The sequence below is a fragment of the Ips typographus genome, linkage group LG4 (genome assembly GCF_016097725.1).
Source record: "Ips typographus isolate SLU linkage group LG4, UJ_Ityp_2.0, whole genome shotgun sequence".
NCBI classification, from domain to species: Eukaryota; Metazoa; Arthropoda; class Insecta; order Coleoptera; family Curculionidae; genus Ips; species Ips typographus.
The window spans coordinates 5,773,222-5,800,950 of NC_138425.1; the positions used below are offsets into that span (position 1 = coordinate 5,773,222).

The following is a 27,729-nucleotide window of genomic DNA, read 5'->3' on the forward strand; positions in this document are numbered from 1 at the left end:
CCTACTTTTGCCTGTTGGGGAGTAAATACTATAATACGAATGATTGGCCAGGAGATGCTAGTTTAAAAATGTCTAGCTTATGAAATAATACCTGAAATACGTAAATTAGACTATCCCAGTGAAATGTATGCTCAAAAAAAGGGAAAAAAGTTTGTAAAAAGACTACAATTAGATTGATATACCGCCAGAGTGGTTTTGATGAAAACTCGTCATACAAAATTTTGTATTAACAGTTTTTGAGAAAAAAAAAACAAGAATATCAAGTTTGAATAAGATTTTTATATCAAACGTATATTTAAAACACAGAGCATACATAGAAAACATGTTATATTTATAGAACATGTCGGACTTACATCTGTTTTAGAGAATATGTACACTAAATCACTAAATATACACTTATATAAAGTATGTGTTCCTATAATTGTTAACATCACAAATATAATATTATTGCAAATTACCGAGTTGGGGTTGTTAGAGTACAGTCAAATAGTAAATTATTAAATGTTTTATCACAATTTTTTCAGTAGCTCTATTGTTGTAATACAAAAACCATTTACAATTTACTAATTTCGTTACTAGATTTCGCTTTAATGTAATCGTTTCTGAACATCTTATTCATGTATCCTCCTATATGCATTCTAATCCATTCTGGTGGCAAGGCAGTGAAAAAAGTCTGAAAATAACGTAAGATTAGTGTTGCTTATGTTATTAACAAAATTAGAAATTTAAAGCCAAATGTTTACCTCTTTGAGAGGTTTATTATCCAATTGATATAAAAGTTTAATGTTTGTGTATGTTTAAAAATGATTAATACTTAGAGATATCAATTTCACCTTCTTGTCCAGAGAGTTCCAGAACTCCCATATTACCTGTATTCCATGTGTCCAATATCCACTCGAATCGTCCAATTTTCCTAGCATAGACACAGCATATTTACTGTAGCTTCTAGGATCAGGTACAAAAAGACTTTTACGGTAAATTTTCTCACTGAAATGGTTCATTTTGGTGGCCACAAACATTGGAGCTAAATGCTGAATGGTAATTCCAGAACTAGCATATTCATACCGTAATGCTTGGGTGAAATTTTTAATGTAGGTCTGCAACAATAAATAGCAGTAAATTAGTTTTAAAACAAAATATATTATTTACATTCAGCAAGTCATCTTATCTGTTAGTGAGTTAATTAGCAAGTGTATACATTAAAGCTACCTACAGTTTACTAACTCGTAATTTCAAAATCTTGGAAAGTGGATTTTTATTTATAAATTATTGGTAATTAGACCATTAATAATAATGGAAGTTTAGTAAGTGATCAAGTAATACGTAAAATATTAATCAAGTTTAAAGTGAGACAATTAACTTGTTAAACTTAGTAAAAGCCTGTTCTAGTTGAGATTAACTACTCGTTATAAAACTGCTTTGTAGCTTGCATAATAAATCAAGGTTTTAATTTATTAACCAAAAGTCAATTTTCCAGGTTATTTATTGATTTCAACATAAAAGTGCCGGTGTTACTACTTCTAATTGTTTTATTAAAGACTGTACAAAGTGACTTATACTTAAATTGATTTTTTCAAGATGAACAAAGACGATTCTGGAATGGAGACCTAGAGCTGACAAAAGAAGCAGAGGAAGACCACTGACACACTATACAGATGATATAAAAAGAATATCATCCAATAGGATTGCTGCAGCTCAAGATCGGAAGACATGAAAGCCTTTGGATGAGGCCCATGTTCAACAATGGACAAATATGGCTGAATGATGATGATGATTTAAATATTTGGTACTTTTTTATTTATTTAAATTTGTTTCCAAAAGATAGGACATTTAATAAAACCAGCACACAGCCAATACAAACTTATAAGTGAAAACGTACTATACAATTTTTTAAAATAATAGAGGAAAGAATATCTAATGGATCTAGAAGCGCCATACACAGATTAATATAGACGAAGGCATGGAAAGGAAGGCAAACACACCAACCATAAGGCATTTAGAATATTTGAAGAACATTATTGAGAAATATATTATAAAAGGAATATTGGTCCCAATAAGGTCAATGAGAAAAAACTGCTTCAAATAGAGATGGCTACTCGCTGATGATCATGTAAAGACACAGATCTTGTCCAAAGATGGGCTTGTGATGGATAATTTTTATGTAAGTACTGTGAAAACACAGTAGAGTTGTTTATCTTCTGCACTTTGCAATCTCTACGTAAATAAAGCACTAAAGAAGTGTATAGCAGGTCATTATAATTTATAACAAGACTTTTCAAAACACTTATATGCATCTACTTAATTCTCTGGACAAATTAAAATATCATATCACGTGTTCAGATAGTATGTAAACTTTTTTTAAAACATAAACTTAATTAAAATGAAACAGGACAATAAACAAAAAACCTCGAAAAACAACGTATTTCCCAAAAACAAAGGTCTCAAATTAAACTTAATGATACACCCAGTTCCGAAAGTTGATAAAACGAATAAAGACAACAACTGCATATATGCATTACACAAAATATTATGTAAATAAACACAGGGCGTGTAATATGCAAACAAATAAATGCAACTTGAGGGCCGGTTTGGTTATTGCATTTACGCAACGATGACGACGGTCTTGGTCATTAGTTATGTCAATGGCAACTGTATGCGACCTTCCTGAATTAATCTTTACATTTTATAGCATACCATTTACTTTCATTTTAGTGCCAAAAGAATTTTGCAAATAGTACCTTTGAAGCTGCATAAACGGTCATCAAGGGCAGGGGCTGCAACTCTGAACCTGAAGAAATATTCACTATAGCTCCTCGCTGACGTTGTTTCATATCTTCTATGAAAGCACGACACATCAAAGTGACTGCACCCACATTTACTTTGATGATGTCCCACAATTCTTCTTCTGGAACCTCGCCAAGGTACATAGGGTATTCGTACTGTTTTCCCACATTATTCACTGCAAATAATTTGTTTGTATGACTGTTTAACCATCATCTAATGTAAATAATCATGCATGAAATCGATTTTTTGTTTGGCGAGATTTGTGCTGCTGGCAAAAACCGTGTAAATGAAACCGATTCTAAGGTTTTCTCTTTTAAGTTGTGCAAACCACTTAAAAAATCTTGTGTTTGGTGCTAATAAGTAGGTATTAATTAGTTCACAACGTTTGTAAACTTGTGAAATACTACATTGGTTTTTAAACCGATTACTCACCTAATAGTCCTATAGGTATTTTGCCAACTTCCTCTTTTACTATATCAACTGCTTTTTTGCCTAGCGAAAAGTCAGCCTGTATGATTTTGGTTTTTATTGTTGGATAAGCAGTTTCTATAAGAACAAACTGGTTTTAATGTAGATCTAGTATAGTATCCGGTATACTTACCAATTTCCTGCTGCGTTTTCAACAGTTTGTCCCAATTCCTACTCACTAGAATTACATTCAAGCCTCTACTAGCCAATTCGAAGGCGTACGCTTTTCCAATCCCATCGGTAGATCCTGTGATCACTAAAAGATGATTTACATTTTAATAAATTTAAATCGCCTTAAATTGTACATCTTAATCCTTTTATAACAAAGTACTCTCAAGGCCACTTTACACTCTGGTTCATTATTTAGTTACCATAGTTTATGTGTTGCAATAATGCCTGAAATCAGTGTAAACTAAGGTCATCGACTGTTAAAAATTGTATTCAGCGGTGATTGCGAAAGTGATATTCGAATGCATGCTTTGCGATCACGTTGATCTTTGGTTTCAGAATCAATACTTCCCGTAAAAGAATGTCGTATGTAGCTTTGTTACCGCCTGTATTGAGAGAATATTATCATTGTCCATTTGCATATGAATAACAATCTACAAAGGTTATCGTCCTGTATTTCCTATGCACTTGACCATCAGCTTAGTACTGGTGAAATGATCTTTTGACGACATGCATGATAAAATCTTTAGTATCAAACATAATGAAAATGAGTGGAGCAAAAATTATAGGATTTCCAAACACCCTGTATTGAAGTTCCGACAATTGTAGGAGTTTTAGAATCAGCAAAATTCAGTTGTCAAAATGAGTTTGATCAAAGTCAACAATTTTTGATTCTGACAGATTTTGATACAACCTGAATATAGTAATAATCATTGAAAGTGTTATTTGGGTGAACAGATCAAAAATAATTAAAAGATGAAGAAAATATTAAATACTGAGAAAACCAAAAAGACGAAAGAACTTGCATTTTCCGTTATCAATAGGTGTCCAGCTTATATAATAAGTAAGTGTAACTACTCTAGTCAAAACAAAATAATATTGATCACAAGATTACAACTTTGCTGTATCACGAGAGTAAACGTGTTTAAAACAACATTTAAAGAGTAAAATTAATCATTTTAAGCTAATTTCCTAACTCAGTACAGCTTTCTTCCTGTAATTTATCCCTTTAGATCATCTACATTTCTTTAGAAATCATCGAAAAAATCTTATTCCGTATAATTTACTTTAAAACTGGTAACAAAGCTTATTGAATACGTAATAAAATATCGTTTTGGGCAATTTCGTTGCGTTACTTTTAGTCTGGTCGTACCGCAAAATCGTTTCGAATCGAATTGTGGATTTAAAATTTCTGTACAGAAACACAACCATTATACAGTGTTCCATTTAAAACGAACCATCCTGGATAATTCGTAACCTGTCAAGTGAGATCAAAAAAGTGTTATTTCTTATACATGATTCTTTTATATATGTGTTTTATCTTTTAATTGTTTTGGCTTCTTGTAAATTCGTGAAAATAAAAAGAAGACCAGTTTAAAACTCGCTTAGTTATTGTATTGTTTGAACATTTTAATAAAGTAAATAGGGCACAAAGTATTTCTAATCTATTCTCTCTTTAACCGCAATTAACCTTTGTTGATAGCTAACAGTTACGAACTTTAAATAGACTGGTTTTTATAGTAAGTTCTGCTTTGTTCTGAAATTGATGAGTGTTATTACATGTACTTATGCTTTTTGAAGTAGTGTTTTTAATAAATTTTGAAAACAAATGAAAATATAAATGCGTTGTTAGTCTTCCTTGTAAAAGTGGATATTATGTTTGAGGATTTTTTAAGATGGCAGTTCTTACTTAATCATTTTTAATACATAGAACACACTGTATAGGCATGATACTATACAGTCGTCTCAAAAATTCTAAGATGATTAACATGTAAATACTAATAAACAGCGAGGAAATAAACAACAAAAAGTTATGGGAGTTTTATCTTTAAATTTACAAGTTTCTTCTATTGAAGTGAGGATCCAGCTTTGTCACATGATGGCATTACATTGGTTTATCTTTAAAAGATCTGCTTAAGGGGTGACGTAGTCCAGTTAATTATTTTTGTTTAAATGATATTTTTCAATAAATACTTATACTACTTAATTATTTTATAAATATTATTTACATTAAAACCGTTTAAGAACCAAATGCTGCAAACAGAAAATTGTTAACTTTCCGCATTAGTATGATTTAGGTTGATTATTAAATGTGACATTTCATAAAATCAACTTGCACTTTCCTAACTTGAAAAATGTTAATACCAGTAATGTGCCTATAACATCGATCTGACAAGAAATCAATAAATATTTATTTAAGAAATCTAGTTTTACCTTTTAAACTTGCAATTTATTATGCTTAACCTTTTTGTGTTGCTCAAGTTTGATAAATAATTTCCACTTTTTGAATACTAAGTTTAACCTATGAGCCACACGAGATAATGATTAGTGAACTTGTTTAGCAGAAATGTCTCAACTATTGCCATTCACCGTAACCTATCGGCAATAACAGCCATAGTGAACGAACCGTGAAATGAGGCCAGAACTGCACTAAAAAGTATTACATAAGACTAGTTAGCAGAACCTGGTCAAAGACCCTGATGATGTATTATTGTTGCCTAGTGGTTTAACATTGGCATACGCTACTTTGAGTGAATGCATTAATAATCACAACTGCGTTATCTGCTTAAATTATTTAGTATAACCGTCAATTAAAATTCAATTTATACGTTTCGTAAATCAAGTGGGTAAAACACGGCATTAGCGAAAGTTATTAGTTGTTGGCTAGATTAGATTTTTTGGTTTTCCAAGTGTCAAGACCAACGCAAACAGAAAATAACTAGGTTAATTTGCTTAAGATTATCTACCAACCGAATGTGCTGAGTTTTATCAGAGGTCATTAACAAAATGACCGTTTCATAACAAAGCTTTTTTAGTATACGACAATGTCTATTAAACTTGACCTAAGATTAGGATCGGTTTAGTTGTTATAATGCAATTTTACTTACATGCCCAAGGCCCATACTTTTTCACCAGAGAGGTTTCTTCGCTTGGCAAGAAAAGTGGTGCTAGTATAGCTCTGGATACTTGAAGCAATCCCCAGATTACGTCCAGTAAGAAGAAAACTATTGTTAAAATTCCAATTAATTGTAAAATTGCTCCAAGGATTGTGGAATCCATTTTTTCTGTAAAAAAATTGAGCAGGCATAACATAAAAAAAGTAAATAATAATAAATTGAAATAAGGGTTGTTAGTAAGAAGACAACCCTCTACAGGGTATCACAGAATAACTATTTCTAATTATCATAAATGATAGACTGCACTTAAATTAGAAATTGTTTAAAACGAAGCAATTCAGTTAAGGAAAATTTAATTTGAAATAATACCAGTGCCTGATTTAACTCATTCACTGCCGGGTGCTAAATTTTATACTTAATACATTATGAATTCCATTTTGAATCTTGAAAAAAGTCCGTAAATCTGAAAAAGAGTCACGTTAAAAATATCAGTCTAAACGTAAAATCTGTCAGGTGACGTTAAGGATGATATTTGTATCTTAAAAATAGTCACGTGAAACAGTGTTTCAAACTAAGACCTCTTAAATACGATTTTGCAATTTAAAACAGTCACATGACCTTTAAGATCCCGTTTTGACGTTAAAAAGGAGTCACTAAACCTTTTAAATTAAATTGGATTAGTGAAAATAGTCACGTCACCGTTTTCTCCGTAAAAAGAGTCACGTGACTTTAAAAAACATCCGGTTATATCTAAAATAATAGTTTTCCTAGTCAGTGCGCAAAGTTATGTTTTTCCGCACGTGAAAGCAGTAGACTATAAGCTTTATGCGGAAAAATGCTACTTCGCATTTTTTCCCCCATAGTGTGCGGAAAAATGCTACTTTGCAAATGTAAATAGCTTCTTTGCGGTGATTCGTAGAAAAACGTTATAACGATTGATTGAAGGAATAATTGACAAAAATGACAATTTATAAAATAGTTGTTGTTTTTCAAAGGATTTAATTTTATTTAATTTGATCTCAATGCTGAAATATTTTAATTGATACCGATAAAATTATGAAAAAAATTTATACAAAAATGCCGATTTTACTATGGTTCTAAAAGAAAAGCGTTGAAACGTACATTTTTGGTCATAGAGACTACATTTACTTAATATAATATTTTTTATTATTTCAATCACAAATTATTAAATATTTTAGCGCAATTTAATCAATTATTTATAGGCAAATTAACTTGGGAAACCATTGTATTTAGCAAAGTAAATGAAAGTCACCGCATGTGATTAACCCAATAAACCTCAAAAACATGACTTTTTGTTCAATTTAGCTAGTTAATATAGGTTTGGTTTGGAAACGCAACCACTCTCCGTAAAAGTAAATAATCGATGACTTATGGTGATTTTTATGTACTACCATATTTGGGATATCAGTTTCTGCAGTTTTCTTTGCAGAAAGTTTGCATTTTGATACTTTCAATCAATTCCATTTAAGAGTGAACTAAAAAAATGTTTGTTGGTTTTCTCTATAGGAAAAATTTTGACGTTACTAAAGTTGATGGAATAAATAGTAATCATTGACGACACTAGACTTATGGTGGTAATTCTAAAGTGCATTCTTAAGTATTTACATGTCGACTGTAATTGTTTAAAAGAAACTAAGATCAATTACTACCTCCAAGATATTACCAATAATGTACATGCATGCTGATTGAAAAGTCATGTCTTTTATCCTAGTTACGCAACAATAATGGCATCAAGCTTTCGCTATTTAAGTTTCTCCTCTCCGGGTCATCATTGAAGATAAATCCAACTGACATTACTGACAAGCCTTAGGTAAACCAAATGTAAATGACCTTTTGTACTATAAAATAATTTTATACACAAATTTTGCAGATTACCAAAGAAAAGTCCACTTTAATCTTATACTGTGATAAAATATTATGCACAATATACTAGCTAATAAACGTTTGTGTTCTCAGATATAATAAAAGTAGACTCAAGTGGTTCTAATTGGGAACAAGGTAGCTTATACCCATGTTTTGCAATGGAGAGACTAAAGGACCAATTTCTCGCAACAAATCAAAGTTCAACCTATTGCTGTTGCGAACATTACCAAACCGTTAAAAATAATTATAGTCTGGGATCTAGAGAAACCATCTTTTAGAATTTATAAACATTTTCGCTACTTTTAATGTTATTTTGTTGCAATAGTAAACTGGTAGGTAGCTTATTAACTCACTTGGTAGTAAAATTATTATAATGAATAATCAATAAGAAGAACCATATATCTAATAGTAGAATCTCGTCGAATCCATTGATTACCACACACTCTCGTTTTCAAATCGTTCAACCTTGATCGCATACCCATGTGATTTTACCTCCGTTGTTTACGGTGCGTAAAACTACCAGTCTTCAGAGTCTCAGCCTGATTGTCTCCTGAAGAAGTGTGTGAAGGCCAAATGATCATCATAATCATCATCTGTGGGCTTTCTTAACACATCCATTTCGGTGTTCCTGTCGTCATAAATCGCATACAATTTAAGATGGCAGCCACTTCTCGGATTTCTAAACGGTGTTTTGTTGCAATGGCACTTCATGCAATAGGTATTCTTGTTTTAGTGCTGAATTAAGAAATAGGCGGTGAAAAAACTTCCATAATTTTAATTGCTAAAAGTTTCGAAAGATGTTACTGATTTTGAATCTGCTCAGTTTTCCAATCTGTAGTCTATAAATACGTAGTAGGTACATCTACTTAGTACGCAATCCATTGAAAGTTTGAACTTTTAATTGTTACAGATAAATTTTATTAAACAACTATTCAATAGAAAATATTTTTATTATTGTCGTCTGTTTCTGATGATAATTATCGGAAAGTATCGCAGGAGAATTACTAAAAATGTGAGTTGAATGGGTGAATTGAATGAAATGAATAATTATTATGCACAATCAGTGCTGGCTAATTATAATTATTACACTAATACTCGTTTAATTGATATGTAACTTATAAATCATTGATTTAATTAATTTTTACAGTTAAAAATCAATTTGGTTTATTTGTGTATACTTATGGTTTTAACTGTATTTCTTATACGAGTAAGTATACGTTTTCAAAAAATTGAATGACCAGGAACTTGAACTTCTAATTAAATAAAATTACAGCCAATCTCAAATCGATTTTGTTACTTTTCAAGTATGTTTCGTTGTTTTGTGCCTTCATGGAATTGAGTTTGACTGTTTCAGGTTTAGAACAGAACAAAAGACAGAGCTGTAACCTGTAACTGAGAGCCAAATGACATAACAGTCAAAATTCTACTCATAAAGCTATAAAATACGTGTACTGACTTGTTTAAGACTGTTTTGTAGTTTTACAGCTTTATGGAGAAAATTTTGACGGTTGTCATGTTTAAAAATAGGTTAAATTAAGTCAGAAACAGACAGCCAAAGCCGAGTGCGGGAAAGGCACTTTCCGCACGTGATAGAAACGTCATTTTTTCTAGGAACGTTTTCAATAATTGGAACAAACAATGATTGAAAATAAATTGAAATTGAAATTTTTAATAATAGTGAATTTAACAATTTTGATCTTTTATACATATTCATATGTATGTAACTAAATAACAGCAAATTAAAAACATTAAGTACAAAAATAAAACTTGATTACAACCTACAAACTTGATACCATAAATGGCTTATTGATGTGATGATTTACCTCTAATCTACTTGTTGCTAATATTAATAATAAATGTACAATTATTATATGGAATTTTAATTTCGAGTATGATACATAAGTTAATATAATTTAATTTTCCCACACTAGTGCCGGAATGTTATCATTTGCACACGCTCATAGAAAAAATATTTTTTTGTCCAGTTTTGCAAAGAAGTAAATTAGTTACATACTCATTGAATTTTACAGGGAGTTTCTACGACTATTTTTATCTACTACAATAAAAAATTGACAACTTTAATAAAGTATTAATATTAATACACAATCTCGTATACTTACTCGTATTCTCACAGTTTTTAAATTTCTTGAATGTCTTTAATAGAATGGCATCACTCTAAAACCTACTTTGTAGATTCTAAAAAGGATTTTAAAGGAAAAAATATAAATAATGTGTTTCCTTTCTTTGGTTTGTAGGTCAATTGCTTTTCGGACAATAAAGCTAATATTAAGCCGGAAATTTACGCATATAAATCTAACGGCGAAACAAATTTTCTGTAGTACTCATTTTATTGAGGTTTTGAACAATGCTGAAACTATAATTTTTTGCATATAATAAATGTTCAAATCCAGACAGTATTTCTATTTTCTAGCATGTTAATTACAATTTGATGGAAAGCTATCCTAGAGAGTTAATTAATTTGTAAGTAAAATTAAATTTATTACACTTTATTTAATATCATTCTAGTTCAGATAGGCTAAGGACTCAAAAAAGATGAATTACAAATCTAAGGTATTAAACAATCTTTTAGCTTTTCAACCACAGCAAAAAATTATTTATTTTATTTAGAAATAAACATATTACAATCAGTTTTAACATACTTGATTTTATTTTTTGATTTTTATACAAATTTACTTTGGTAGTAAAGGGTTGCAATGTTAAAAAATATACTTTTCTCATTAGACAGGCAACTATTTGAAATAGTTTCGTCTAAAAGTCTAAATTTAATTCCGAAGCAATAATCAAACAAACTTTTAAAAAGAAATAATTTGTTACTCACCTATCAGTTATGGTTATTTAATCCTGAATTAAGAAATCTTTCACATGGCATTCGATGTAACTAAAAACTCCGGCACTTCTTATCGCACCTGCAGTGTAGATTACTCCGTGCTACTAAGTACCACTAAGCCTGCACTTTTAATATTTTTTATCATTAATCGAGTGGTAGCCCCGGCATTATGACCCCCGAACAATCGAAAGATAAGCCCCCACTAAATCAAAAGTTATTATTCTTTAGGTTTTGCGTTTGCTGTTGTTGGCTTTCGACTCGCGTTTAGTGCTTCATTGTATTGCGGATTGAACGGTGATACTCCAACTAAATCGAATTATACCAAGTTGATTTATTATTCGTTTCTGTTGGATTTTTTGATAAGATTTTAGAAGGCAGTAGGTTGGTGTAAAATCCTAATTTATCAGACTAGAAATAATGTTGCAGCTAAACATGAAATTTGCATTACACGAAATCACGTTTGCGTAGTTTAACCTGATTAACCTTACAACAATAAGCTGAATACATTAAATTTAAAGTAGGTCATAGTCTGATTATTTAAGTTTCAGTTATTGCTTAGATAGAGTTAGTATAACAAACAAATTGTGGATGATCTATTTTGTTGCAAATAGTATATCAGATGAGATCTACTACTTTACTCCTAAATTCGGAAATATATAAAATCCTAGGATTTTTTCTTAAGCCTTTACTCTATAGAAACCTATTCAAAATAATATACTGGCTATTTAACCCAGGAAAACCTAATCTGAGCAACTTACTAGAAAGCTTTATCCTATATTTTTAATTGATTGATTAGTACAAATCCTAAAAAAATACTGATATTGAACACTTGCTAAACTTAATATGATACCTGAACGATAATCAGAGAAAGTCCACTTTACGTTTTTGATCTTAATGATGATTTTATGTTCATCACCTGGTTTTACTGCAGTGAACCTGTTTCCCAGTCGTAAAATCCAACACTGTTACTCAATAAACATAATAACGTTTTGTAATGAATAGTTAATTTGGTTTTGATATTAAATGCTAGTAAATCCTGAGTTAGTCAGATTGTTTTGACTTTGTAATGGGAAAGCAAGTTGTAGTAAAAAAACCATTGAGGTAAAAGCTGCTAACAGAATGATTGAAATTTGTTGAGCTAAATCTATGTAGGTAGAGGATGTTTAAATAATGTTCATCAAAAATGACAGGATGAACAAGAACTCTTGTTGTTAAAGATATTTTACGAAAAATCTATTTCCAAATAATTAGAAATTCACTAAACTTTGGTATAAAAGCTTGATAAGTATGAAGTAAAAATGTAGTCTGTTTTCTGAAAGTTGATCAAAACTATGATATTTTATGTGATAAAACTTCTTAGCAGAATCATATTGGCAAAGGAAGTTTAATTACCAGGACCGTGGTTGAAGAAACCTAACTTAGTAATTGTACAGCATTATATAAATTCAGCGTGGATTATGATCCATTCAACTTTGTTCGAAACATTGTAGAAGTACATAGAAGGCAAAGTAAATATTTGAGTTGACAAAATGTTTTCTTCATGATTTTCTTCATACCAAACTCAATATTACCTTGACCGCTCTTAAACTGAAGTTAACTTTTTTTGCTACTGTGTGTTCCAAAGAACAATATGGTAAATAAAATAAGAAATGTTTTATTGAAAAACAAATTATAAACCAATAAACATCTACAAACGCACTCATTCAGCTGTGCTTTCTAATGACAACTGGCAGAAAGTGCGCTAGCTACAATGCTAGTATCATCTGCAAAGAGCACACCGCACTTAAAAATTGACTAATACAGTTTTTACATAAACCAAGTAAATTCTGATTTTACGAACAGAATCAATACAAAACAACGAGAATCTTCATATGATTTACTTTACACCGACCACAAAAATTACTGATTTATAATAAATCAAGTCAGACTATGATATGATGAGTTTCAAACTTAGATTTTTCAAATTTCGCATTTTTTTATAATAAACAACTTATTATAATGATTACTGATTTAGACAATCAATTAGCTGTCATAAATTATCATATCTTTTAGAGTCTCATTGCTGTAGTATATCAGATGGAGATTTTCTATCAGTTTTGTACATCTTTTGGATGATATAAGACTTGCACCATAATCAAAACTGTGAGAAAATAGCTCAATGGAGCAATATTTTTCGAGAGTTGTAAAGTCCTACGAAGGCTTTCATTTATTTTTTAAAAGTAGTGATTGATGCCTTTTAAGTTATCAAGTTCAAAAGGCCATTAGAGTGGTCCTACAGGTTCCTAGTTTTTTTCTTTTTCTTTTGTGTGCATAAGTTATCTCAGAATTAACAGTTAATTCTGATTAAAATCAAAACTTGGTATTGCCATGTACTTTTGTTAAGCAAATTTGGTTCCTCTAAAATTGTATTAATAAATTATGTGAGTTTAGGTTGGGTAGTATGTGATTGGTCAAATAAAGCAGCTTTCAGCTTGCTGCTTTTTCTTGACCAATCACAAACTACAAAGAGGTGCTGTTTTTTACGCCAATCCTGCTTACAACACCTGATGCCATTGATTCTATTACAGGATATTTCATAACATCTTCACTCACGTAACATCAAAACAAAAAATTGGGGCCGCAGCAAACATGCTTGATTCCACTCAAAAAAAAAAACTTGGTTTTGGTTATCTGCAATATGAACGTTTCCCTTAAAAACACAAGCGCATACATAAATCGTAAAACATACGACAAAACCCAAACAACAATGTAATGACTTTCCGGTCGGAGGGCGGTCTGTATATCTGAGCCCTCTGACATGGGGGGCTAAAAGGGGGCCGCTTCGCTATCTCGATTCACAGCCAGCGGCCATGCGAGCGCATTACGCTGATATTTATGGCACCGAGGATTATCAAGAAAAGGCGGGTTTTCCGAGACATCGATTTTTCACATGTGCCCCTCTGTTCGAGTGCACTCGACATTATCTTGCAGATAATTACCCTCAAAATTATATGTCGTCGGGGGTATATTAGGGCACAAATACCCCATTCCGTAAAATAAAGTCCTATGTAAGGTTCGTTTAATTTCTCGGAAGCACCCAACCGGTTGGCGAATTAATCTTTTTTTTTTCCTCACAAACTGGGGGCTAATTAAGTTCTCATTTATTAAAACGGTTCTAAATACTGGATGTCTAGGAAATGCCTTAAGAAAACACATAATAGTCTCCTACGAAATTAAGCCCAGCTCTACTTTACTAATTTGCTGTATTGGATGTTCATCTTTAATGTAAAACCATTTTGTTTTTGTAAATAGTACTGGTAGCTTTGAATGATTGTAGAACAGATACTATGAATATTCTGCATTTTACATACAAGTTAATTTTCAGTAAAGAGTAAGTAAAGTAAATCACAGTGCTTTGTTGAACTCTGTAGACCAATAGCTGCAGTTTAGTAAGAGTAGTAAGTTGCACTGCTCTTGCAGATCTCCGCAAATCTACAGTCGATGGTCAGTCAAGTCAGCTTCAGCTTATTTTATGTTAGAGAATACTTTTTGGTGGAATAAGATTCTCCAAGGACCCAAAAAAAAAGTAAATTTAATGATCCTTGCCTGTTAGGAAAATTTGGATAATTGTTATTATAAAATCAACATGCTCTTTTGAATTATTACCTCATTTAGGCATTATTCCAGGTATAAGTTTTTTGCAATCAAATCCATGAAATTTTTTGACATTTTTTTTTACTTTGTTATTATCGTTTGCATCACTCTGTATATGATTTGGGTATGTAATGTGTTATTTCAAAAATTATAGAAACATGTCAAATATTCCAATCTCTTTAAAAGTTTTAGTTTATGGAAAATTGTTTGAAGTATCCTGTTGAATACTTTGAACCATGTAAAACATTAATCTTAAATAGCTTTACGAAATTGTCTGTGATAGTACGTAACAAAATGCTTTACTTTGATAAGTGTATTCAAATCTGTAGAGCGTAAAATAAAAACAGTCACTTTATTCTAATTTGATACTAATGACCGAACTAAAACCATCACATAATTCATTGTTATATAACATTATTGTGGCTTTTATTAACAAACGACCATCTTTTTAGTACGTTATTTAAAGAATACCCCACGTGAATGACCTACTAACTGCATAATCCTCAGAACGAAATTACATTAATTCTCACGTAATATTATGCAAATAAAGTATTATGATATTTTCTATATGAATGTGGTTACCGGATTTTTAAAATAGTGTCAAAATCATGGTCGTCAGAATTACAACTTTAAAAAAATTAAAGTGGTAGGAGAATTATGCATGTTATGCTGACAATATTAATTTCTAAAAATAATATATTAAGCATTATCTTTATTGTAAATTTAATGTGCACATTAAACCAATTTGTTTATCTATTAAAAAAATTGTAGTTTAGTGCAGAAGTCATAAAACTTTGCAGATGCAGCGTGTGCATAAGTATTAAAATTACATAAAATATAAACAGATTGATAATTTTTGATATACAAACAACAGTACTTAAATACAGTGTTATGTAGTTTGGGGCTAAAATAAAATAGGTGATAAATCGTCGAATAATGACGTAGTATAGACCAAAATGGAGCTTTCTCTCAGAACTACACAACAACATGTCATCAATGTTCAATTTTGCTGAATGTTTTAATAACCCAAAATACTACGTATTGCATAAACCAAATACAGTAAGTGCTCATCAGATATAACCATGAAATAAATAATGGTAAACTAATACAAACATCCAAGGTTATAACACTTCTTCAGAAAGGAAGGCTTTACTTGACAGATTGGTTTGATAATGAAATCATCGCAATTCTTTTGATGTTTTTTAAGTTGGTTTGATTCTACCATTAATGTGTGTGCACTGTTAAAATATGTTGTAAGAATGTAGGAAGTGGTTGAAAGTATTTCAGTGCCAATCCTACTAGTTTCTGCAAATATGTGCAACTATTTGTTTGAATCGGTATCTAAATCACTGATTTCGAAATTAACTAAGCAAACAGTTTCAGTATGGTAATTTTTAGGTTCGATTGATCTACTAAAGAGTTACTACCTATAACTCTAAGGAAAATACCTATTTAAGATTGTTCACTGTTATTTTGCCGAATTAATATTGTTATATAATACCTCTATTTTACCCTTCAATGTCAATTTATTGGACATGAATTGGATAAACAATTTAAACATATATTTGTAGATTTCGAAAATACTGACTGAAATTGTGTTTCGTTGCATTTCTGACTTTCCTTCATTTTCAAAAAGATGTATCACAGTTTGAGTTAAGTAGGAGCTGTTTATGAAAAAAGCTCTATACGTCCTTGGATTTTATGGTCAGTTTACTGGGTACACAGCAAATTTCAGGACCGTAACCACCAGATTTCGAAAATACTGACTAAAATGGCGTTTTATTGCATTTCTGACATCATTCCTTCATTTTCAACAGACTTTATCACAGTTTGACTTAAGTAAGAGCTGTTTAGGGAAAAAGTTCTATACGTCCTTGGATTTTATGGTCAGTTTACTGGGAACACAGCAAATTTCAGGTCCGTAACCACCAGAAATCAAAAATACTGAATTGTGTTTCATTGCGTTGTAACTGACAATCTCTCCTTTTTGATGATTTTTGACTTCTTGGATTTTAAGGTTAATTTACTCCGAAGACCGTAATTCCCAGATTTCAAAAATACTGACTGTACTGACTGACTGACTATTCTAAATTGTCTTTCATTGCATTTTAACTGACCTTCTTCCGTTTCTGTTGGTAATGGTCACAGTTTTAGTAAAGTAGGTTTGTTTATGAAAAAAATACAGTACATCTTCGATGGGGACTTTTGATATGTTTCACCTTTTAGATCTCCTGATCTAAATCCATTTACTGCTACTTATGATGAGTTTTAGAGAAAAATTGAGTAACTGCATGTTACTCTACTTATTATAAAGTGACATTATATTGAAAGTGTATAGGTACAATAAATAAAACACTCAAAAGAGATTCCATCCTAAAAGTTTTTATTTTAAATTCATATAGCAATAAGTTAAATACAATATAAGTATAGTAAAAAGTTTCGCAAATATGAGAAATATATTTAGCGAAAAAGTAGTAAACACTAGTAACTTCTGTAATATATAGAGGCATGCTGAATACCGTTTTCGTTGAAAGGCCACTAGTTCTAAATATATATAGTTTTACTATACGAACAACCCTTGTATAGAGGGCAAAAGTACTAGTATCTAAACTACATTCTTTTCGTAAATGTTTTCACTAGCCAAACTTTAGATCAGGCTTTCCAATCGTTTACTCTGAAAGATTCTGGTTACAGAATCATAGTCCACCTAGAAGTCAGGAGGCAACTTTATCCAAAACACATATACGTCATTAGAATTTTTTTTAAATTATTTAAAAAATAACGAGTTGTGGTTTTGCTTTCCTAATTACTGAACTTACAAAGTTATGCGGTTCAAACTTTACCACTTTCAGAGAAAAATACTGGAAAGCTGAATACAAAACCGTTATTAACGATATAAATTTTGGACTAAAATATTGCTTCCAGTTATTTTCCAGGATCGTAATAAATTCAGCTCTTAATGCCTTTTAGTTATTTATGATCCCTGGGAATTGAGACGGACTAATATTACGTATCAGTAAACCATAGCTACTTGTATATTAGCTACAGCGTCAATGTACTTAAATCTGTTAAGAAAACATTAAAATAATATGAACTTTTAGAGATCTAACCTGCATATAGATCCCTGAAAGTGCATATAATTAAGTTTTCGTAACAGTAAATAAGCATAAAGACGTTGTTTTGCTTAATAGTAATTAAAATATAATTTCCTAATAAATAGTGTATAATGAGTATATAAAATAGTTACATGCGAAATAGCCGTAGTAGCAGTTATTTCAACGCACCTAACATACAAAATTCTTTTAATCAGAGGGTTTTCGTTTCCATAATAATTCATCAACAAATGTAGCAGCTATGTTTTGTTAGTGTATGGTACAAATTCAAAGCGTTATTTTTATGTAGTTAAGGTTCAATAAAAATTACAGCTATTAGATGTTCTTAATACAAACTTAACACTATAACTCACCTATTACAAATATATACAGATCTATTACTTCTTATTATGTTTATACATAGAGAACTATGTACAGGTATTAAAAACATCAATAGCGGTCTTATAATTTAGCTGAAAGAGTTTACGAAGAAAAACTTGTACAATAAAAACATTTTTTGAACATCCAATCCGACACTTGTTGAATGTTTAAAAAGTAAATGGCATCTTCGTCTTAGCGCAGTGGCGTGTCTAGAATACGCGTAGTTGGGGAGGACAAATGTTTCTCCAGGTCGTTAGAAACGCTTGTCCTCAGTATTGCAGTAAGATGAAGAGACGAATCAAAATCTGAAAAAGAATATAATTGTAACAAGTTTGTCGTTCAAGCTTCTAACGGTAAAGTTTATTTTCAATAATTTTTTTGATCAAAACTAAATTAAGTATTTAATTGAACAATGTGATTCTTATAGTCTAGAAAATTGTCAGCATCTAACGTCTTAATAACCTAATAGATTTAAGGTCAGGTATCTAGATATCCAAAGAAAAAGTGTTTAAGTATTAGTCGTTGATAGTTTTAGCAAAACTTCTTCTTAATAAATGTTGGCGATCACTTCCTCAAACGCTTCTCTATCCCTTGCAACGTGAAACAACACTGAGGTTAGTCCACTATCTGATATTCCTAACTTTTTCTTATGAGAGTGTGTCAGTATTACTTGTGAGAGTTTTCATTACAAAGTATGTGGCTCAATAATATGGTGTTCTTCTTACTTTAACGATTGTCATCAGTTTTCTGTTGTCCAATTATTTTTAGAACTTCTATATTTGTGACTCTATCAGCCCGAGAAATTCTAAATAAACCAAATGCTCATGTCAAATGCTTCCAGCCTTTTTCTGGAGTGCGTTTTGGAACAGATGAGACTATACATAACATCCTAGAAAACCTCATCTAATGGCCAAACTCGATTTCTTATTTGTATATTGTATTGACCAGTATTTTACAAATTTCTTCCAGGCTATTTCCATTTTGATCTTTCCTCATCTTGGTCCAATTGGGAATTTATGGTTGCTTCCAAGGATTTTTGTATCAATTGTATAGTTTCATTACATTCATTCAAGTCGTATTTTTTGCTTTCCCTATTACCTAATGCTATCTAAAAAGATTTGCAGGAGGTTTTATACTCTCTACCATAATTGCTGTATCGTCTGCAAACCTTGTGTTATTCATGTGGCAGTCTTGTCTGACTCTTCTCTGAATTACTATCGTAATTTACGACATTTACCTATATAAAACCGAGTTGATTGGAAATAAATTTAAATAAGTTATAATAATAGTGATTTATGTCTTTCATCTTAAAAACGAAAGCGAGATTTCCACAATTACGCAGCATTTCGGTTAAAACACCATCAAACGTTATTATCTTATTATTGCGACAAAATTTTATGTTCCCAGTTATATTTAGATGTCTAATTTGGGCTGGTGCTATTTTAAGGACGAGGCAGGTACTAGGGATATGATGAAAAACTTCACTTGATCTATTTTAGAGTACCTTATTTTTTTTTTTAAATGGCGTTGCTAGGTGGGTATTGTTATACTCAAACAAAAGGAAAAAGATAAATCCGTTGGATTTTTCTGGTTTCTGCTGCAAAGCAAAAACTAAAGACGTGCTTTAAAAATATTTACGAGCGGATGGCTAATCTTGACCACTGCCAAGACAGCAGAAAATATCGCCGTTGTATTTCCTGGTTTTGCAATATCGGGCAAGTGTAAACATTGATTTAGAACGGACGTTTGGGAATAAAGTGTTGACTGGTACTTTTATCCCTCAATTTATTATTGCCCTTTGTTCTTTGTATGAATATTTGTGAAATTGCTATGCAATTTAAGGTAGAGATGAAATGGATACTGTTTCTGGCATAGTTTGGGGTTGGCTTCTGGATTGTAAACAGAGAAGTGAATGAACAAACGCACCCTACTCTAGTTGGCCGGTATCATTAAGTCTATTGCCAGCTGGAGGCCCGTCAATGGACACGCACAGTGGTTGGCAGTCTTGGTGTTTCCTTGGCCTAGAGAGAAAGTGCCAAAAAAATAGCCAAACAGACGATAATGAACTAGTTTCCTGGATTTCCGATCCCTGCCAGAGAATAGGCTAATTTTATTGGCCTAGACCCCTAAAAAAAATAGTTTTAACGCCCATCATACCATCTTCATTAAAATAATTTTTCTGCGATGATAGCACTTAGCGACTGACTGCGCTATGTATATAACATTCTATTAATACTTTAGCTTTAGCAAGGAAGCCTGGGATTTGTCCGAGAGCTGTATTTTTAGATATTGTCACTTCATATTATCGTTTTCCTTAACGCAAAACTGCTACGTTTTCAGCTCTTGAAAAGGCTTTCTCAAAAGCATATCAATCAAAATCTAACAGAACGTAAGAAATACACGTCATCGTTTCTGGCAAGAGCGATTACGACCTTGGCCTCAGCTTTGTGCCACATACGTTTATTATTGCGGGTTGAGCGGGCCAAAAACCACTTTGAAGTGTTAAGATTCCGTATATAAAACAACGTTCGTAGTATGAAACTCTTATTTACACTGATCGGTTCTTATATAATTTATGAGTTTTGGCACTGAGTGATATTTAGGAAACATCCAGCTACGTTTTTCTTACACCGTCGAAGTAATAATGGAACCATGAGGATGTTATTTTCGTTTATTTACAATGACGTCACTAAATCTCAGACGGAAGGTTATCTATTTAAAACCGTCACTAGGAAAAAAAATCGTATAGATCAACCAATCTAGCTAATCTTGGATTTTTTGGAACTACTTTCTCTATTATTTACTCACTGACAGTTTTAAAAGCCTTTGGCAGAAATTAGTTTTTAGGACCCCCTTGCGCTTTCAAAGGCTTCTGGCACTGCCACGTGACTTTTCAGAAGCTTCTGGTACTTTTACATTTTGGAGTGTCTCTGTTACTATCAGAAGCTTCTAAAAAAGGGCTCTTTACCGGCCTTTGACGCTTTCAGAGGCTTCTGGCACTGTCACGTCACCTTCCAGAGGTTTTTGACAGTTTTAAAAGCATTTGGCACTTAGAAATCACTTTTTAGGGGCCTCGGGCGCTTTTAAAGGCTTCTGGCACTGTCACGTGACTTTTCAGATGCTTCTGGTACTTTTTAATGGCATTTTGGTCGTCTCTGATACACTCAGAGGCTGCTGGCACTATCACGTGACTTTTCAGAAGCTTCTGGCAGTCTTAGAAACTTGTGGCACTTAAAAAGGACTCTTTATGGATATTTAACGCTTTCAGAGGCTTTTGGCACTCTCACGTGCCGTTTCAGAGGTTTCTGACAGTTTTGAAAGCCTTTGGCACTTAAAAATGACTTTTTAGGGGCCTCTGGCGCCTTCAGTGGTTTTTGGTACTTCCACCCGACTTTTCAGATGCTTCTGGTACTTTTTAATGGCATTTTGGTGGTCTCTGATACACTCAGAGGCTGCGGGCACTATCACGTGACTTTCCCGAGACTTCTGGCAGTCTTGGAAGCTTGTGGCACTTAAAAATGAACTTTTATAGGCCTCTAGCGCTTTCAGAAACTTCCGGCACTATCATGTGACCTTTTAGAGGTTTCTGACAGTTTTAAAAGCCTTTGACACTTAGAAATTACTTTTTAGGGGCCTCTGGCGATTTCAAAGGCCTGTGGCACTGTTAGGTGACGTTTCAAAAGCTTCTAGTACTTTCTAATGACATTTTCGTGGTCTTTGATTCTCTCGGAGGCTTCTGGCACTATCACGTGACTTTCCAGAAGAATCTGGCAGTGTTAGAAGCTTGTGGCACTAAAAATCACTTTTTATGGACGTCTGGCGCTTTCAGAGGCTTCTGGTACTATCACGTGACCTTTCAAAGGTTTCTGACAGCTTTGAATAAATAAATATATAATTTATTTTTTTATATTTATTTATTCCATGTGCATATGGAACAATGTGGGTGACTGAGAGAAAAGAGTAACAAGAAAATGTATTGTTTAGCTTCACAAAAAGTCTTAGTAAATAAAAGCAAATCTCTATATCATATCACTTTTATATAAAATAATGAAAATACCAAAAATATAGTTTACTGGACATTAATAACAGCTGTTCACAGAACTCTATTTCAAATTAAATCTGATTACCAAATTTAAGCAACACCATAACCACTGTTCCTAAAAATATTTATCTTTTTAATTATTAAATTATTTTGAAATGTCATTTCATCGATAAAAATATCCATTTTAACATTTAAGGTGGTTACATGTGTTGTAGCTAATTTGCAGTTTTCTCTAATATTTTTCATTATCCAAGATGTTACTGAAGCCCAAGAGACATGAAATAAGGCATAAAACAATTCTGAAGAGAATGCTTTTCGCAGAAACAAAGTAATAACAAATCTAACCATTATCTTCTTCTTCTTCTTTAGCCTTCATTTGTCCTTTGTCCACCCTTTTTCATCCGTTTTTTCCATTTTTCTCTAGCGCCATTCGGAACCAAACCAGTATCGCCTGGTGCAGTATCTTGAAGCAAAATGAGTTTTGCTGCTGTTTTATTTAGGTATTTTTGTTATTTTTTACGTAGAGCTTGCATTATAGGTTATTCATCAGTCAGATACTACTGTTTTTACTACTTTGGTTATGCTTTAGCAGCTTGTGTTAGCTCACTACCTTCTGATCCTACCAATCACAAATTTCATTCCTTTTTCTAGTAAGTAATTTAACTTTCTTAGGTAACATGCTGCACCATATTAAGAAAACCTTATATTCCTACAAAAGGCAATGCAGTCCAGCTTTATTAATTGCCACTGGTCTGCAGACAATCTAATGTAAAAGACAGTTTTACTTTCTGGGACACGTAATATCCTAAAATATGCGCAAATGTAGAGCACTGAAAACCCACGTATTTTGAATCGTTACTATATCTTGAGAAACTTGGTGTATAGTAAACTGTATCTTTTAGAAAAATTATTCATGATTGCTGATGCTGAATTTGGTCTACCGCGTTTGCATTTTATACAGGTTAATGTGTGAACGAATTAGGCAGAATTATTTGCACAAGAAAATATCAAAGAAATCATTTTTTTTATTAAACATAAATGTCTTGTATTGTAGGTATAGTAAAGTAATAATTTTGTTAACTCTTAGAGATTGTTGAACCCTTAAATTTTAAGGAATTTATGTTTATCAGTGAACATTAGTCACGTTTATAGTAAATAAACAAAATTAAGCTTCTATTTTTCAAACTAATCGAGATTTTTTGAGATAAATTGATTTCATGTTTTTTTGTACAAAAATAACGAGGGGATATAAAACCAACAAGTTCGTTAGCTCTATTAAAACTTTGATATGAAATTGGCTGGTAATGTATAGTCCTACAGCCCCTAGAAAGCAATTTATCACAAAAATACCTCTCGCGTACATAAAAATCACCGTCCGGAGAGAGTTATAAAATAAAGATTATATGGGTCAAAGAGTTTGTTTTGAAAGTTTTTGAATGAATATAAAAGCAGTTCCACGAAACTAGGCTATCAAATCGTGCTCTCGAAGATAAATTGGCCTATTTTTATAAAAGTTTATGGCTCAGAAATTGAATATTATTGCACTTATAAAATTGTCTCATACGAAATTATCCCGCGGAGCGAAGATGCATATATTTAGAGGCAACGAATTGCGAAGCGCACACAACGAAAAGGACACGCTTTAATGCATCCTTAATAATGAACTTGATTTATTGTTGCGTTAGTTACACAAAGTTAGTCACATTTAATACTACCGTACTATTTTAGCTCTTATTTATCCTTTGAAATTTATTACTGCACCATATGTTGGCAGTTGTCCGCTCTAAATCATGGGGACCTTTTAACAATTTTCTGCTTCGGATACGTGTAAATTTAATGTGATTTCGATCGCAACGCTTTTAGTATCGTTGCAAATGCTAATTGAACTTTCTTTTGTGACTATTACTATTATGGTCCTGCTAATTGAATGATGAACATTTTTCCAGAAAAGGCATTGATGACATTGAATGTTTATATTTTATATAGAGCTTCTTGGGAAATGGAAGAATAAAATTAATAATTTGATGACAGGAGCAGTTTATATTATTATTTATTCATAAAGTAACAACAACTAGAGAAGTCTTGTATCTGAGATGCTTCTGGACTGATAAAAAGCGATTTTATTTGGGGTAAAGTTGAATAAGAATTTATACTAGAAAGTGGCTTAAAGCCTTTAGAAAGACAGGAATTTTGGGAGTGTGAGGTATTGTTATTCCAGCGTTGCTTTATTCTTTGATTAAGAGTGCAGTATACTTTCTTTAAGTTATCTGATTTGGTCTAAATGTCTTAATGGCCCAATACAAACAATTTAGTATTCGTTATGCCTTCCAGAGGTTTTAAGAAAATATTTTAGTAGAATGGGTACTGTTGACACTAGTGTTTGACGTCTACTATTGACTTAGATATCCTTTCTTCAGAGACATTTTGAGATCTGAGATATATGCTACTTAAGACAACTTTCTACAAGACTTACAATAACAAATTACTAACGAAAAAATTCATTATGTAAAATATCAGCTAATTAAGTTAAATGCAAGTTATCAAACAGTACTTTGAATTTAGTTTTAATTGGAAACTTATTTAGGTATAAATGAGACAGATAAATAACTATCTTGAATTTAAACTTTCTCACCAAGATTTAGCAAAAATAGTAGTTTGATAAGGACGTACCTAAATTGTTCTGACTTTGTTGTACCACCCTGTATTTCGTAACAACAGCCAATATGCTGTAAGTTAATATATACCTCAAAAGTTTCAATATGTCAAATGCCTAACATACTAAATAAATTGTTTTTACTGAAGAATATTTAATTAAAAGAAACATTATTTGCTGTGATTTCAGCTTCAATAAAAAGCACATTAAAAGATGGGCAATGGTGCCAAGTTTGTTCTAAAGGTTTATTATCCTGAATTATTAAATCGAATATGAACATGCAAAAGTGTCTGAGCTTATCTCACTGTCCTTGTCCAAATGAAAATTATAGAAAATTAAAGAATATTTGTGTGTTTACTTCAGAAACTTTAGAGAAACGATACATTAAATTATCATATCATTTTCAGTTATTAGGTTAAAGAAATGATGGCAAAGTAGTAAGAAATACAGTTCGACTGAACTACGACAAAACTATTTTATTTGCAAAATCCTAACCATCCAGAGCTTCGGACATATTTACATCATTAATTAGAACTAATAATCCTCCATTATATGACTGATTAAATGTATGAAAAAAATTAATGTACCTTGAGAAAAGTCACTAAACACTTAAAAAGAATTAGTAACTTAATAATCTTAAAATATTAGGTGTGACAATATGGAAGAGATCTTATTCACTAATCACCTGTCGATTTGTTGTTTTATAAGGCAAAATACTCCAATCATTTCAGTATTACACAAAACACGTGCATTATGTGATGTAGGGGTGATACATTTCAAAATTACAAAAAGGTGAAACAAAAATACAAAATTGAACACAATTTTTCTTTTGGTAAAATTTGTTTTTTTTTGTCTATTAAAATAAATTTTTTGCTTATTTATGATAAGTAACTTACCTATTGAAACAATTTTTCTTCGCATTCTTGACTAAAGTTTTTACTGAATCTCAACCTTCACTCCAGCAGTATATCTCAAAGCCATTTCCTCTAAAAGTTGCTGATCCTAAATTAGAACGTCGCGGTTAGTACAGTTTAAAAACTAAGGCTATAATTACGAGTCAGAACGTCAACAACATGCCGTAAGTTGGGGGGCCGCTTTGCGGCTAAGGCCGCTCTAGGGCGTCCCGAAGCGTCGCGACGCCCGTGCCGAACTGCGGCTGTAGCGTCATGCCGACCCGACGTCGACGTCGCGGGTCCCCCCCTACTTCTTTTTGCTTACCAAAATAATGTTCTTTAGTCGGCTTTGTTTCGACGAAAAAACAATGACTTTACGAATTTCACGTATAAGCTATCTAACACAAGATTAGAAAAGTGTTTTTAAACTCTTTAATACAAATTTATCAATAATATTTCAAAAATAATACAAGTAAAACTGAAAAGAGAAACTTTAACGTCTATTCCTGAACTATTAGAGTAGTTCTCTTGATTTCCAGACTTTTAACGAAGATACCTATTTTATAAAAGTCTCCCTGTATGTTTATAACTGTTCGAAAAGTGAGTAGAGTTTTAACTTCAGCAATATAGTGTTTCAAAAACAAAAATGTGCATTAAGTAATCACCCATCTTCTCCATGACATCGTCCTAATTTTCAAAATACTCTGCATAGTATAGTCGGATTTTGATTTAGTATAGTTTGTCATTTTGAATAACGTCATTAATAAATGTCTAGTACACAGTGATCACCTTCTAGATTTCTGCCACTTTCTGTCTGTCAGTTTTTCAACTTTGCAGGTCTTAAATCGATGGAACTAGCTTCTAGCTTTTGTCCAACCAACTGAAATGATTCAATGCATTAAACTTTCGCAAAGTATTCAGTCATCAATTCATTTTCATTCATTCTTTTTTCTTCTGTAAAAATTTTCAAATGTGACATAGCATACTTCTGCATTAACCCAGCGAAATATATTATTATTGCTTATAGACAGTGCACAGGTATAGGGATGTAGTAAGAATCGTATCAGTACGATGTACCAAACAATATTGAGCCGTTGGTTTTCCAGATTCTTCGAATATACCATAACCATAAATCGCCCTGTACAACCTGTAGCATTTCTGTGTAACGAATTTCAAGCCGAAGACTGGAAAATTGAAACTCTCAAGTTGGAGAACAAAATAGATACACCGAGCTTCTTGAGGAGCTTTAAAGATTACTAAAACTTTTGAAACTCAGAGACCACCTGCAGGGCCAAAAAGGTACAATAAACTTATTATAGGCACTAATTTATCATATTAAAGAGTTAAGTTTCTTCACTAGGTGTCAGACGGAACGTAAAATCAAATGGTATATGTTCAAGAAGAATTTGCAGCAAAATGCTTTAGCATCTTTATGTCGGAAAAAAACATTCCTACTCCTCTACCTACATACCTATTCCTGTCCAATGTTTTTTTCTTTCAAACCATACAAAAGTTCGTAAAGACGTTTTTGAATCTCATGAAGTCGGTGGTGATTCCCAACTATGACGAGGAGCCTTTGGAGATCATTCATATTGCCTCCTATCAGGACTGTGTCATCTGCATACCTTATATTGTTGATCCATTTACTTTTATGCCTAATTGTTGATCTTCGTGAGCTTCTTCGAAGATATTTTCAGAGTAAATGTTAAACAGAAGTGGGGACATCCCTATCTTACACTAGTACGTTTTCAATACAGGGTAAGTCTTTTTGGTCTATATCGAGTCGCCTCAGCATTTGAACGAGTTATCTCTCTATATCTCAATCTCTAATCTATGAAACGCATCACCACATCTTTTCTCTGATCGTAACAGTTGTGAAACAACACTTTAGTTGAGTCTCGAACGTGGAAATTCTGTAGTGAATGACTTTCAGAAAAACTTTCAGAATGTGACTTATCAAGCTGATCATACTCTCTCTTGGATGAA

The 27,729-nt window shown here is 32.0% G+C and overlaps 1 protein-coding gene across 3 annotated transcripts; it reads right to left on the minus strand.

Annotated features, from left to right (window-relative positions):
* Positions 1 to 259: 259 nt before the first annotated feature.
* Positions 260 to 26,396, minus strand: LOC145727496 (inactive hydroxysteroid dehydrogenase-like protein 1). Of its 3 annotated transcripts, none has more exons than XM_081977079.1 (7): positions 25,747 to 26,019; positions 6,309 to 6,485; positions 3,386 to 3,508; positions 3,217 to 3,330; positions 2,739 to 2,959; positions 870 to 1,097; positions 260 to 673 (listed from the first exon to the last, which is right to left on the minus strand). In XM_081977079.1, the coding sequence occupies exons 1-7, from the start codon at positions 25,769 to 25,771 to the stop codon at positions 554 to 556; spliced, it is 1,008 nt and encodes a 335-aa protein (XP_081833205.1). In that variant the 5' UTR covers positions 25,772 to 26,019; the 3' UTR covers positions 260 to 553. The 3 variants fall into 3 exon arrangements, 2 of the variants coding, with proteins under 2 accessions (XP_081833205.1, XP_081833206.1); XM_081977080.1 differs by lacking the exon at positions 25,747 to 26,019 and adding an exon at positions 11,041 to 11,332; XR_014177891.1 differs by lacking the exons at positions 260 to 673; positions 870 to 1,097; positions 2,739 to 2,959; ... (1 more) ...; positions 3,386 to 3,508; positions 6,309 to 6,485 and adding an exon at positions 17,049 to 18,460 and having other exon boundaries at positions 25,747 to 26,396.
* Between the last annotated feature and the right edge of the window lie 1,333 nt (positions 26,397 to 27,729).